The following is a 15,134-nucleotide window of genomic DNA, read 5'->3' as shown; positions in this document are numbered from 1 at the left end:
TTTTCCTCAGTCGCCTCTTAGGTTTCATAATTTAGTACCGAAGTACTACAAAATAAGTGGATGGTGCAGTTTACTGTATTCTAAAATGCGATTCATTTTGTTTAACAATGTTTCGGATTTCCTGTTCCAGGATATTGCCTGCTCTAATTTTATCGCTGTCCGTGAAATACATACTTATAGCATAGCTTACAGCTAATATGAAACAAACACCTACATTCTTTGTAAGTCATCCAAGACCTATTCCTCAAAATTAGAGCATATATATTTGCACGCGATTTGTACATTCCAGTGTAGTCCCACAAACTATCCATACAGTCTCTTGTTCCCGAGCATCTGCTATAAAGAGGAGTTTCCATCTCTAGCCTTGTTTATGTATCTAACCCAGCAATCGTTGGCTTTCTGAAACACTGAGTAGCTACCAACATGGAAATAAAATCATAATTCAAACTCAAATCTGACAAAATCGGAACAAATATAGCAGCCTCCATGAACACTTTGTGCCAACATTTAAGATTCCTGCGGTGCTTTTTTTCTTGCAGCGTACCAAAATCTACATTGCCTTGTTTTAGAAATAAGTGCTATATTTGACCACAACTAGTACAAGGGGGTGGTATGTTGAACGTGTAAGTCAGACGAGTAAAAAAGCATCGATGTTGTCCCAGATACAGGCAATATTATTATGTACGAACGTTATAGAATCACGTATTTGTAAACATCGCCTAATACTTGTTATTGCATATCTTTTTTATGCTTCAAACAAAACAAAGCCATATCAATGTTGTTCTAAATAATTTTTATTTACAATTAATTTTAGATAAACAATCATACGTTTTTGTATTCACTAGCTTATTCTTGTTTCAATATATATTGTTTAAATGACACACTTTTACATACTTTAGAGCTAGATACAGTAGAGCCAACAAAATAATCAGATTGCATTATACAACTGTTTCGTCCTTGTAGGATTAGTCAGAGATGCTAAGGGCTTAAATGCATGTATGTATGTATGTATGTAATGTATCTCTTTGTGTGTGTGTATGTAATGTATCTGTGTGTGTGTGGGTTGTAAAAGTATTAAATTCGTCACAGTACACAGGTACTCCTGACAGAGTGATCGTATAGTGGAATATTTTCTAGTTCGTCTTCTCTGTGGTTCTGTCTTATTATTCCATGGCTACAGACAAATAACTCAAGACAGGAATAAAAGTTAACGAGTTTATTAGTTACAACAGACAAATAAACATGGAGATATTTACAATGATGATACACCGGCTCCGACGACGGCTATGACTTTACTTGGTTACACTACCAGTTGTAAATTCTTCTATCCTAAAACAACTGCCACCCAGTTGCCCAAACCTGGGATATGTAACACTACCGTAAACCCTAACAGAACATAATAATAACTTTAAACAACTGCCTGCTAGGGGAAAATACCACCCAACCCAGAGTAATTTAGAGGTCTAAGGCCGAAAGAGTCCTACTTACCTTTCTAGGGAGAAAGAGAGCTGACCAGCTACATGAAAGCTACTGCCAGACTGACTAATAGCACCCGAACACTCTGCTATATAGCTAAATTTAATAGTATGCCATGAATTACACGTGCGACCTGTCACCGGAGTAGGTATAGTAATGTACAGGTGTGGTGACAAGTGCCTAAAATATTAACCAATCAGAGCCGTCTAAATAATAAAAGGGAATCCCCAAAGGGAATATCCCTAGTAAACAAACATGGAATATCAGAACTCTGACAACACATGACAGACACAATGATTTAACAGTGCGGAAGTACAATGAACTCACTACTTCTACATGTGTAATGTATCTCTCTCTCTCTCTCTCTCTCTCTCTCTCTCTCTCTCTCTCTCTCTCTCTCTCTCTCTCTCTCTCTCTCTGTGTGTGTGTGTGTGTGTGTGTAAGGGTGTGTGTGTGTGTGTGACCATTCTTTTGGAGCTAAACACGAACAACAAATACCAAAATATAATCGGTATCAGCATGACCATTACACTCATACGCACAGGAGATTCTACAAACACGTGAAAACCTATACATAAAGTGATTCAGTTACTGCTGATTGAAGACTAAAACTTAAACTACTTAAACTACTACACTTGGTACAATGCAGCAGAATAATGTTTTATCTAATAAAATCAGGGCATGGTATTGATATCCATGTATGCACCTTTCTTTTTGTTCTTCTATATCATAAAAGTGTTATTTGTTTAACCAGATCTTAATAAAAAAAGATCTGCAATGTTTGTAAAAAAAATGTATTAATTAGCATTATAGGCCTAGAGTTTCCCTCATAATTATTAGTAATCCGGGTATTTATAACTTAGGGAACACGTGACCGTCTACGGTTCACCCTCCTCACATTAATAGTAAAAAATGCAAAATAAAGTTCATTAATCATATTAACATCTTCAGATATTTTTAAAAATTGACATTTAAATGTATTTCTTACTCAAAATCAGTTACTACCGTCAGTTTCTATCAGCCAATGGACCATTCAGCTGACGTAATTAGTTAGCTCCAGCTTATGTTTATGATGTCACAATTATAATGACGTCACAATCCTTTATTATTTAGAATTACTTTGATTATCAATGTTATTTTTTATATCGAGAATACACAACACACTGATTAAGCTATACAATAATCGTTCCTGGTGTAAATTAAAACACCAAAGAAGGCGTCAGTCTCACACACTTGTTTCATAATTCTTCAATGACATACATGTAATTTTGTCATGTAGTTTATTACTGGGTTGATTTAACACAAGCGTATTCACTCTACAATATTTCTACGGACTGAAACTGGTATCTGATGGTATTGGGTGTGTATAACGTGATCATGTGACATTTTTCGTCTGACGTCACCGCTATTATAATACCTTTTCACAAATGTTAAAGTCGCATGACGTGTACAGTACCGTCACGACAACCGATCCACACGTTCCCACACGTGTTCACACTCACCACTAAAGGATTGTCAATTCCGTATTTCTGGTCAAGAATACACCTGGCCTGTTTCTTTCCACTTGATAGGACATACACCTGATTGTTATAGAGGTCTGGTATAAACAATCTGTTGTATTTATCACATGTAATGTTACATAGGAACATATCACGAGCTTTTTGACCATTGTCCAATTCACCAGTCCATCTATGTATGGCCGTACCTGACTCGTCTATAAGGATGATGTGTCTACCCGCATGTCCATCTCCCATCACTCCAAGATGTCCTGATGACAAACATGAAATGTATAGTGATTTATCCAACCCACAGGAAAACTTCCTAGCAGTCGTACCTGACTGATTCAGTACCACTATGTCTGGGGTCCCGGTGGTGACAAACACTTCGCCTGTCTTGTTGATGCTGATATCCCGTGCGTGATGTGGACTGATGTTGGCGAATGTTGTCAACTTTTTGTTTTGTAGAGATACTTTATATATAGATGTTCTACAAGGGTCCTGGGTAATAAGCACATCAGTCGTCCCTACCATGGCGATACCGCGCGGGCAGAAGTCCAATGTAACTTCCGCTGCTATCAAGCTGTCCCTGTTGACCAGTACTAGACCTTTGTGTTTGTAAATTGATAACCACGCATGTCTGTCGTCCACTGGACATATATCGTATATATCTGTTTGTTGATTAACAGTGAACTTTGAGAGGCGTTGAATGTGGTTACTGTCGATGTCTATCTTCTCGTACTGGTTCGAACGGATTAATACTCCAAACATTTCCTTCAACAAATGGCGGGCAATACTTCCGGCAACAAAGTTTGGGAGTTGTCGTGAAACATTCTCTACGTTTACGTCATACATAGGCAGAGTTGACCTCAATAACCTCTCCGTTTCAAACATGGATACACATGATGTATTTGCCATTTCAGCTTTTTCAAGAAGACGCGTCAGCTCTCCTATTTTTTTCTCGAATGGTTGACAGACCTTATCATACTGGGCCAGCTGTTCTTTTTCCAAGGACGATACCTCTGCCAGTACCGCATTCGCGATTTGATCTACTTCATACTTCAGTTTTATCCTCTGACTGTTCACTTCTGTTCGTGTTCCGTCAATATTGTCAACAGCCACTTTCTTAGCACGATATAGTAGTAACGTCTCGTTCTTGAAAAGTGTTATTTTCGCAGAAATTTTCGTAATGTGTTCTTTTATTTGTTGTTGTTTCAAAATAACTTCGTCTTCCAGATTTTTCCAGTTGTGGTGTTTATGTGTCTGAGAAAGACACATCAAACAAACCAACATATCACAATCACAACAGTACCCGTCACATAGTTTGCCGGGATGTAATTTACATACCTCTGGTAAAGGTTTGGCATTCTGACGGTTAGCCTTCCCTATGGATACGACGTCATCGCTTTTAGTTTTTGTCCCGCGCGTATGAAATTCCTTACATTGGTCACATAAATCTTGTTGACAGTCGTTACAGAACCATTTTACGTTGTCTCTTTTTTTACACAGAGAACACATGTATGAGACGGGTTTCTGGGCTGACCGTCCGGATGCCATGATATACAGTGTTATTTTGAAAAATTCACCCAGGAACAATGAACTGTCGCCATTTCATATCTTTCTATGTACGGATACCTCTAAACATATGCTTCCTGGTTTACAGGTATATCACGTGAACAGAAATATTTCGTCGTTAGGCTCTTTATACTTGCTACAAAGATTTATGTAGTAAAACTAAGTAATTATATCAAATGTCATCAATGTTGAAAATGCTGTTTTCTCACAATATCAGAGTCGTCAGCAAGGGGCGCTTCTGCGTGACTAAAATAAGGAATGATTTCATCAACGTATGTTATCTCTTAACCATCTAAACTTTTAGATACCTCTAAACATATGCTTCCTGAATTACAGGTTTATCAGGTGAACAGAAATATTTCGTCGTTAGGCTCTTTATACTTGCTACAAAGATTTATGTAGTAAAACTAAGTAATTATATCAAATGTCATCAATGTTGAAAATGCTGTTTTCTCACAATATCAGAGTCGTCAGCAAGGGGCGCTTCTGTGTGACTAAAATAAGGAATGATTTCATCAAAGTATGTTTTCTCTTAACTAGCTAAACTTTTAGATATTTAAAAAAAATTGTAATCCTTTCTGATATGAAGCTAACCATGCTGTAAACATTAATCGATTTAGATTACCACACAGTAGGAGGCTTCGGGTTTGTAGAGGAAAATTATCAATAATAAAGAAGAGTTTACATACATAAATGTGGAAGATACCGAAGTATAGATAGGGGACAAAGACTTTATATTTTATGCAATATTGCATTTCTGATTTAATAATTAAAATAAAGTAAAGACAATCAACCACGTTACTAATAGATTAATGACAATAAACTACAGTTACGTGTGACCTCAACAGGATGTCACTAGTTACAGGAGGTAATCAACCACGTTACTGATTGTTTAATGACAATAAACTACAGCTACGTGTGACCTCAACAGGATGTCTCTAGTTACAGGAGGTAATCAACCACGTTACTGATTAATAAATGACGCTAAACTACAGTTACGTGTGACCTCAACAGGATGTCACTAGTTACAGGAGGTAATCAACCACGTTACGGATTGTTTAATGACAATAAACTACAGTTACGAGTGACCACACTAGGATGTCACTAGTTACAGGAGGTAATCAACCACGTTACTGATTAATTAATGACAATAAACTACAGTTACGTGTGACCTCAACAGGATGTCACTAGTTACAGGAGGTAATCAACCACGTTACGGATTGTTTAATGACAATAAACTACAGTTACGAGTGACCACACTAGGATGTCACTAGTTACAGGAGGCAATCAACCACGTAACTGATTAATTAATGACGCTAAAGTACAGTTACGTGTGACCTTAACAGGATGTCACTAGTTACAGGAGGCAATCAACCACGTTACTGATTGTTTAATGACAATAAACTACAGTTACGTGTGACCTCACCAGGATGTCATTGGTTACCCGAGAACAGAAGCAATGAAAAGATGTTTTGGTAAACACCGATTAACGTGAACATTGGAAAGATTTTCTAATTAAGAATAAAATAACTTGCTAGTGATCAGAGTTATGGCCCAATTATAAGCTACACCGTAGATTTTTCCAATTTATTTAACCAAAACATCCAAAAACAAAAAGCCTATCATGTTCATTTAGATCAAGAATCGCTGTACAGTTTTACAAGCTAGAATAGGCTTATCAGTATGGAGTGATTTATTTTTGTATTTTGTTTTTTCTTACAAATAATAACATAAAAATATTACCATTGATATGCATTAATTTTAGAGTGAAACAAATATCCAACCTAACGTTAACTATTTCACACAAAATTTACCTTAAATATATGTATATTGTTGTACAAAAGACAACAAACGTTTTGAAACGTTATGATCTCGAGGAATTTGTTGTTTAAGTCAGTATTACTGTCTTCATACAAGCGTGACATCATCAGTATGATTACTGTTCCTGCAGATTATAGTTACGTAACCCTGGTAAAATACTAAACACAATATACCACTCGGCTAGAGAGAATTTCTCTTTAGCTCGATTCGTTGAGCGTCAGACTAGGAAGCCCGGGGGTCCCGGGTTCGATTCTTAGCGGAGGCATTGAAATAAAAATGACCTCTGTTATAGTCGCATGACATGTATAGTACCGTCACAACATCCAATCCACACGTTCCCAAACGTGTCCACACTCACCACTGACGGTTTCTTCACTCCATGTTTCTGGTCCAGAAGACACGTGGCCAGTTTCTCATCACACGGTAGGACATACACCTGATTACTATATGGGTCCGGTACAAACAATCTGTCGTACTGGTCAGATGACATTTTCCAGACACACAAATCAAGGACCTTTTTACCGTTGTCCAGTTCACCAGTCCATCTGTTGAGGATCGCACCTGACTCATCTGTTATGATTATGTTCCTGTTCCAGTCTTCCCCTTCTAAAACTAATCCCAGGTTTCCCGATGACAAACAGGTAACATATCGTGGTGTGCCCGTATCATTTGAAACATTTCTTACAATTGTACCTGACTGATTCAATACCACTATTTCTGGTGTCCCTGTACTAACAAACACCTCGCCTGTCTCGTTGACGCTGATATCTACTGCTTCATGGGGACTGATGTCAGCAAATATTGTCACTCGTTTGCTGTGTGTTGTTAATTTATAAATAGATGTTGTACGTGGAACACTTGTCATGATAATATCGTCTTTATTTATCCTCATGATATGTAGCGGAAAGAAGTCCATTTCTAATTCCTCCGGGACCACACCCTCAATGCTGACCAGCACAAGACCTTTGTAATGATCTATTGATAACCACGCATGATTATCGTCTATTGGACATATATCGTTTATATTTTTTTCTTTCTGAAAAACAGTAAAATTAGACAGACGTTGAACGTGTTTACTGCAGATGTCTGTCTTCACGTACTGAGTTGAGCAGCGTAATTTACCAAACATCTTCGTCAACAAACCACGATCAGTACCTCCGGTGCCAAAGCTCAGTTGTTTGAGTATAAAATGTTCTTCCTCTACGTCATACAAAGGCAGGGTTGACCTCAATGTATTTTCCGTTTCAAATACAGATATACTTAATGCATTTGGCAATTGCGCTTTTTCAAGCAGACGCGTCAGCTCTCCAGTTTTTTTCTCGATCTGTTGACAGACCTTATCACACTGGTCCAGCTGTTCTTCCTCCAAGGCCGTTAACTCTGTCAATACTGTATCCGCGATAGAATCTACCTCGGCCTTTAATTTGGTCCTTCGAGAGTTCACCTCTTTTCGCTTTCCTTCAATATTGTCAACAATTTCTTTTTTAGCAAGATAGAGCCTTGATGTCTCGTTTTTGTAATGTGTTATTTTCAAAGAAATTGCTTTGATGTGTTCCTTCACTTGTTGCTTTTTGAAGGTAAGTTCGTCTTCTAGATGACCCCAGTCGTGGTGTTTATGTGTCTGTGAAAGACACAGCAAACACACCAACATGTCACAATCACAACAGTACCCGTCACATAGTTTACCGGGATGTAGTTTACATACCTCTGGTACTGGTTTGGCATCCTGACGGTTAGCCTTCCCTATGGATACGACGTCATCGTTTTTAGTTTTCCTCCCTCGTGTATGTAATTCCTTACATCGGTCACATAAAGCTTGTTGACAGTCGTTACAGAACCATTTTACGTTGTCTCTTTTTTTACACAGAGAACACATGTATGAGACGGGTTTCTGGGCTGACCGTCCGGATGCCATGATATACAGTGTTATTTTGAAAAATTCACCCAGGAACAATGACAATCATTACAGAACCAGTTCACATTTTCTTTAATGTCACACAGAGAACACGGGTAGGTGATGAGTTCCTGGGCACTCCGTCCGGATGTTGAACTTGCCATAATGTACAATGTTATTGTGATAAATGCACTCAGGAACAATGGACTGTCGCCATTTTATATCTCTCCGTTTACGTATACCTCTAAACATGCTTGATCAACCTTCTAATCAACGGTGACGATTCGACAGTTTGTATTTTTGTCTGTACAGGTAGACTATATATAGATACATCCTGCTTTACAGGTATATTACGTTGTAAAATATTTAATCTATTTTCATGACAATTTCAAGGCAAGGACAGCTTTGATTGTATTTCCGCTTGTCAGTTACACGACATCAGAGTCTACCTGCATAAAGGAGCTATATTGTAGCTAGTGTGTTTAACATAAATAGGAAAATGCTAATTAGTCTATCTAATACATAATATCCAACTTTAAACGTCAGAAATTCCTAAATGAAATTAAGCTGACAAGGCTGAAAACACGAATCAAACTGAATTACCAAACTGTACCTGTGTTCGTATTATCTAAGTAGGGTACGGGTACATATAGTGAAAAGGGGTATATAATTGGGTAACATTATCGCCCAAATGTTGTTTCTTATTATAACATAGAAGTAGAAACTGCTGGTAAAGTTTTAGTCTCTGTGAAGTTATTTTTATATTAAAATACGCACGAGACTTGATTCATACGAAATAACAACTAACGTGAGATTAGTTAAATATTCATAATGTATTTTTTTATTTACAGTTATATTTGGTTTATACTTACTAAGCCCACTGTACATTTACAGCAGAGCAGGAGACTGTAGGAGACGACAATTCAGCAGACTGTGGGGGGGGGAGGTTCTCCGATGTCTCCTGAAGGGAATATTCAACAGTGCAAGAGATATGTCTGTTGTTTTCCACTGCATGATTGTAGATGGTGATTATCGTGATCCTCCTGAAGAATTGTGGGCTTTCCCCTGTCATCTACCGTACGGACACTTAAGACCAAATACATCTGCTGTCACCACTGAAATATTTGGTATCTTGATCGTGTTCCTTTCCCGCCTGCTCTTTATTTCTAAGCTTTGTTTTCCATCCGTCTAGGTGTCCTTTTTGGAACTCGTTCTCATCTGTTCTCCGCTGTTGCAAGGGCGTTTAATGCAATAATAACACAGTATCAATTTACAACATTATAAATTATTGATTTTACACAGGAGATAATTCACCTCACTGATGTCTATCATCCGACACCATGTGATTATGTAAGCAATATCATGATACATGGAGATGTGATTTTGTAGATCACAAAGTCATAAACACATTAATTGTTGCATTCCTGTTAGGTTATGATTGAGAATCATCAATTAAAAAAACACACATATTTAAACCTATCGAGTTCATCAAGGTAACGATTTTCAGACTAGAATATTCTTATCAGTTTTAAAGTTGCTTAATTAAATTTTGAACAAACAGATAATAGTATAGAAAGTAAGTGTAGGTCATTTGTTTACAATTCTGTATTTGTTTGTCTATTTATTGTTTGAAAACATATTTCAAAAGTAGCAATTATGTACTTACTATAGCACTAACTTGACCTAACAAATATATTTTGTTGTAAAAAAGATGAAACTACGAACATTTATCTAAACAATAACTCGACTAATGATACTGAAAAGATGCTCATAAATATCAGGAAAATGCTTAGTTATGTGAGGAAAAGTTGCCTCCCTTGTCACAGTAATCCCTGTAATTGTTGAGTCTCAGTAGATGTTAAAGTCGTCACTGTTATCTTTCTACACGATAATCATTATCAAAATCATTGTTTTCGAAAGTTACAGTCCCTTGACAAACAATACCCAATCCATATATTCTCCACGCTCAGCACTACGAACGGCTCCATCACTTCATATTTCTAATCCAAAAGACAATTGACAGGTTTCTCATCTCGCGGTAGGATATACCACAAGTTATGATAAGGGACCGGTATTTTCCAGACTCACACATCATGAACTTTTTGAAAGTTGGCCAAAACAATACCTAGATGTCCCGATGACAAATAGATTACATACCGTGGTGTGTCCTTCTGCAATGACAACTTTCTTGCAATCGTAACAGCTATATTGAGAACCACTATATCTGATGTCACGGTACCATGACAGATGGTAGTGAATAATATCAAAAGAGTTAGAAGAAAGCAATTAAAGAAAGATAGCAATTCTTACCAAGAAGACCAGGACACAGATGGTAGTTAGAGCTTAAAGGAAGCAGGGTGTTTTGGATGTCTATGTGCGGGGATGAAGGACAATGGTGTCTGAATGTAAGGTTCATATTGTTTTATTCATCAGTAAGTTTGATCTTGGACTTTAAATAGGGAAATGGTCATCAAGAGACTTCAAATAGAATTAGAGAATTTAGTTAAGTAGATTTAGTAGTAGGACATAGTAGGGGATATAAGAGTTAGAGGAGAGAAGAGATGAGGAGATGAAATGAGGAGAGGCCATGTACCAGAAATTTGATGGGGTATAAAATGAAAGCAAAACCGAAACCTTAATAGTTATGATTCTTGATTAAAGTTTCCCTACTACTAGATAACAAAGACAGAAACAATGGGGTGATGGAACTAAAACATGAAAACACCAACATGTCAACATAATCATAATCCAAACTGAAATTCAGTAAAACTAGGGCAAAATATGAACAAAAGAAAGATTTACACGGAGAATCCTGAAAACGTACAAATAGTGACCAGGTGACGACACCCGCCATATAAATCTTGATCAATTCCAATTCACTTGTTTGTTGTGTAGTGTTAATCTATGCACATATACTAAGGGGAACACTAGTCATAAATATGTCATTTATACTTAACCTCGTGACACTACGCGGGGCGAAGTTCAGTTTTACTTCTTTGACGTCATCCTGCATATTGATCAGTATCAGACCTTTGTACCGTTGTATTGATAACAAAGTATGACTGGGATATACTGCACCTGTCTAAGTAACAGTAAAGTTAGAGCGACATAGAACATGAGCATGGTTACTAAGCGGATGTTTACAGTTTACATTTACAGTCGAACCTCGTTATCTCGAACACTGACGGACAATTAGGAAACTTCTACTAGATAACCGAGTATTCGAATGTTTTGTGAACAGCTAGGCTGAGTCGGACGAAATGCTTCGAATTAAACGGAGTCTTAAAGTTATACGAGTTCGAGATAACGAGATCCGAGTGTGACTGGCTCCTTCAACAGACACCAATCATCACTAAGGTAGTTCATCATACAGTCTTTAGTAGATATCTAAAATCAACAAACACGTGTGAATTCTCAAAAGCAGTCCGCTTCATTGTATATTTTAATTTGACTATCTCAATCAAACATAAGTAAGTTTTAAACACCAACAAGGAAGTCTCAGTAGTGAGAAATAGCAGCATTGATTACTGACATGTTAGAATAAAAGCGATATTAAAGAATACAAGATTGTAGATCACATAATGTCAACTCTTTCCGAAGTGTTTCTTATCTGTAGCCTGGATGTGTCCTCATAAAAGTTTAGTCTATGTTTTGGCACCTTGTCATGAAAAAGGTTCTCCCTAAGCTATTCCGTTATGTGTGCACGATCGCGGCTATAAGTCTCTATCATTTGTACCTTACATGACGTGTATTCCATAAGAATAATTGTTATTTGAAGGACATCAGACAATCACGCTTAAACCAATCTTTCCCTACACGTGTCCTATCATAAAACATAAATATAAACGCAATGGCATTTCAAAGTTGATAATGCCTTTAAATCATTATGTATATCCAAGGAGTACGTCAAGATTATAGAGTGACGTTTAACGTAAATCAATCACGGGCGGATACGTTACAACGTCGAACTACCCACCATAGAATGCTTTGTTGTTGGGAATCCCACGAAACCTATTTGTCAAAGTGACTTTATTTAATTTATCAATTCCAGAATTTACACATCTAGTCTCTCTAGTGTCAATGCATTATCAATAACTGATAAGAAAGTCCATAGCGTTAACATTAACTTCCTGACTGATACGCTGTTTTGTTGAGTAATACGTTTGATGAGAATGAAAGTAAAAACTATGGTGTAGGCGTATTTATTTACAAATTTTGTTGTTTAAAAACTAATATTTCGAGACCTTATGCTGTTTTATGCTATGAGTTTTAGTGATAGTCACATGTATCTTAACTTCATAGCTCCTTTAGCTACTCTAGTAATTCGTGTTCTCTTGAGTAGCACAGCCATGGAAAATTACTTAAATTACTGACTGTAATATGTTTAGAGAATCCCTCTTTGTCTTAAGTTCATCCTCCTCCGAATAGTGGACTTAACCGGCGAGTAGTTTCAGGAAGAATGAAATTTCGATAATGATATATATATTTTCAATTGTCGTTCATGTTCTTTAGATATGTATATATATGTTTAAATGTGACATTACTTTTTTCATACTTTATTATCACATTTAGTTTCTACCTAACAATAAAAAAAATTCACCGGACGTATTCGGTTTGTTCCAAGTAATGTTTGTAATGTCATCATTGTAAAGACATAAAGTATCTTACTTTCTACCTCATAAGACATGATATTCTTTGCTAATACAGCAGCAAAATTGATATCTGAACTGATAACCCAAGGCCCAGTTCTACAATGTTAGTAATAATCCTTCAATAATAAGAGTTTTCCATCCCTGAATACATTTATGCAGGTCCTGTCCCTTAGATGTTTCTAAAACATCACATCACCGTTGTTATGACTGTTTAAAAACGCGACAGTCGCATGACATGTACAGTACCTTTCCGACACCCGATCCACACTTGTCCACACGTGTCAACGCTCGCTACCAAAGGATTAGCCACTCCATGTTTCTTGTCCAGAAGACACTTGGCCCGTTGTTCATCACTTGGTAGCACATACACTTGATGGTTCCTGTAGTCCGGTATAAAAAGTCTGTCGTACTTATCACATGACAACCTCGACAGCTTCATACCAACAGCACTTTTGCCGTTGTCCAATGCACCAGTCCATCTACGTAAGGTCGTGCCTGACTCGTCTATTATGACTATATTCGTACTCCTCGTGTCACTCACCACCACACCCAAACGTCTCGATGATAAACAGGTAATGTATTGTGGTGTTTCTTTCCCAATTGACAACTTCCTTACAATCGTACCTGACTGATTCAGTACCACTATGTCTGGGGTTCCGGTGGTAACAAACACCTCGCCTGTCTTGTTAATGCTGATATCCCATGCTTGATGTGGACTGATGTCTGCAAAAGTTTTCACACAATTCTTTTCATAGAGTTCATACACTAATGGAGTGTGTGGATCAGTGGTCATAAGTATTTCTGATTTACTTATCAACGCGATTTTGAACGGACAAAATTTCAGATTTAGTTCCCCGGTGACCACACCTTCTCTGTTGACCTTTATCATACCTTTGTATTCATGTATTGATACTAACCATACGTGACGGTCATCAACTGTACACATACCATATTTAAATGTTTCTACTTCTTGATCGAAAGTAAACTGAGAAACACACTGTACCTGGTCACTGTCTATGTCTATCTTTTCGTACTGGTTTGGGCAGCGCAATGCACCAAACATTTTTGTCAACAGATCCCTGTCAATACCTCCTTGAACAAAGCTTGTTTGTTTCTTTGAAAATGTTCCAACGTTTACGTCATGCAGATGCAGATTTGACCTCATTGAACTTTCAGTTTTAATTATGGATAGACTTGATGCGTCCCTCGCTTCCGCTTGTTCTAGAAGATGCGTTAGCTCTCCACTTTTCTTCTCGAATTCTTCACAGACCTTATTACATTGATTTAATTGTTCTTTCTTCAAGGTTGATAACTCATGCAGCAGTACGGACTCTATAGAATCTACTTCCCTCTTTAAGCGGATACTCTGAATATTCACCTCTTCTTGCATTTCGTCAATATTGTCCGCAATATATTTGGCATTGCGGCGTAGCGTTGATATTTCGTTTTTGATATGTGTTATTTTTGATGAAATGGCTGCCACGTGCTCTTTAATATGTTGTTTTTTTAAGGAAAGTTCATCTTCCAAATGTTTCCAGTTGTGGTGTTTATGTGTCTTAGAAAGACACATCAAACAAACCAACATGTCGCAATCACAACAGTACCCGTCACATAATTTACCGGGATGTAGTTTACATACCTCTGGTACAGGTTTATCACCCTGGCGGTTAGCCTTCCCTATGGATACGACGTCATCGTGTTTAGTTTTCTTCCCTCGTGTATGTAATTCCTTACATCGGTCACATAAAGCCTCCTGACAGTCATTGCAGAACCAATTTACATTGTCTTCACTGTCACACAGAGAACACGTGTAGGTGATGGGTTCCTGGGCACTCTCCATATTTCCAGTGTTATTGTGTCTTTGTCTAAACACGTTCTGCTATATTTTCCCTGGTTTACAGGTATATCACGTGATCAGTTCGACACCGCACTGCTCTGCCCTAACTGTAATCGATAAAGCACTTTTCAATTTGAGGCTATTTAGTCCCGCTGAAAAGAGAAAATATAATTTTTGTTGTCACACGAGTGTTGAAATATTGAAAGGAAGTGTTTTCAATTTTGTGTTTGAAATTGGACATTTGATCACCAGGGGCCGGATTTTGGGGGAAGTTTCTGGGTTCCGAACCCCGGGCGAAAAAATGTACCGCCTGTATTTATTTTTTAAGCGGATTTGTGTCTTCAGTCATGTTTATAATCATGGGTAAATCCGGTTTGAAAAAA

General features: G+C 37.4%; 1 protein-coding gene across 1 annotated transcript; it reads right to left on the bottom strand.

Annotated features, from left to right (window-relative positions):
- Nucleotides 1-2,906: 2,906 nt before the first annotated feature.
- On the bottom strand, nucleotides 2,907-4,529 carry LOC132556147 (uncharacterized). The gene has a single exon (XM_060220539.1). It carries the CDS (start codon nucleotides 4,527-4,529, stop codon nucleotides 2,907-2,909), a length of 1,623 nt encoding a protein of 540 aa, XP_060076522.1.
- Nucleotides 4,530-15,134: the final 10,605 nt, after the last annotated feature.

Source organism: Ylistrum balloti, unplaced genomic scaffold (assembly GCF_031769215.1).
Source record: "Ylistrum balloti isolate Yb309-2 unplaced genomic scaffold, AGI_CSIRO_Ybal_v1 Utg369648, whole genome shotgun sequence".
Classification (NCBI taxonomy): domain Eukaryota; kingdom Metazoa; phylum Mollusca; class Bivalvia; order Pectinida; family Pectinidae; genus Ylistrum; species Ylistrum balloti.
This window is presented reverse-complemented; position numbering and strand designations above follow the sequence as displayed.

Coding starts and splice junctions, on each gene's coding strand:
- LOC132556147 (XM_060220539.1), bottom strand. CDS start 4,529: ATGGCATCCGGACGGTCAGCCCAGAAACCCGTCTCATACATGTGTTCT.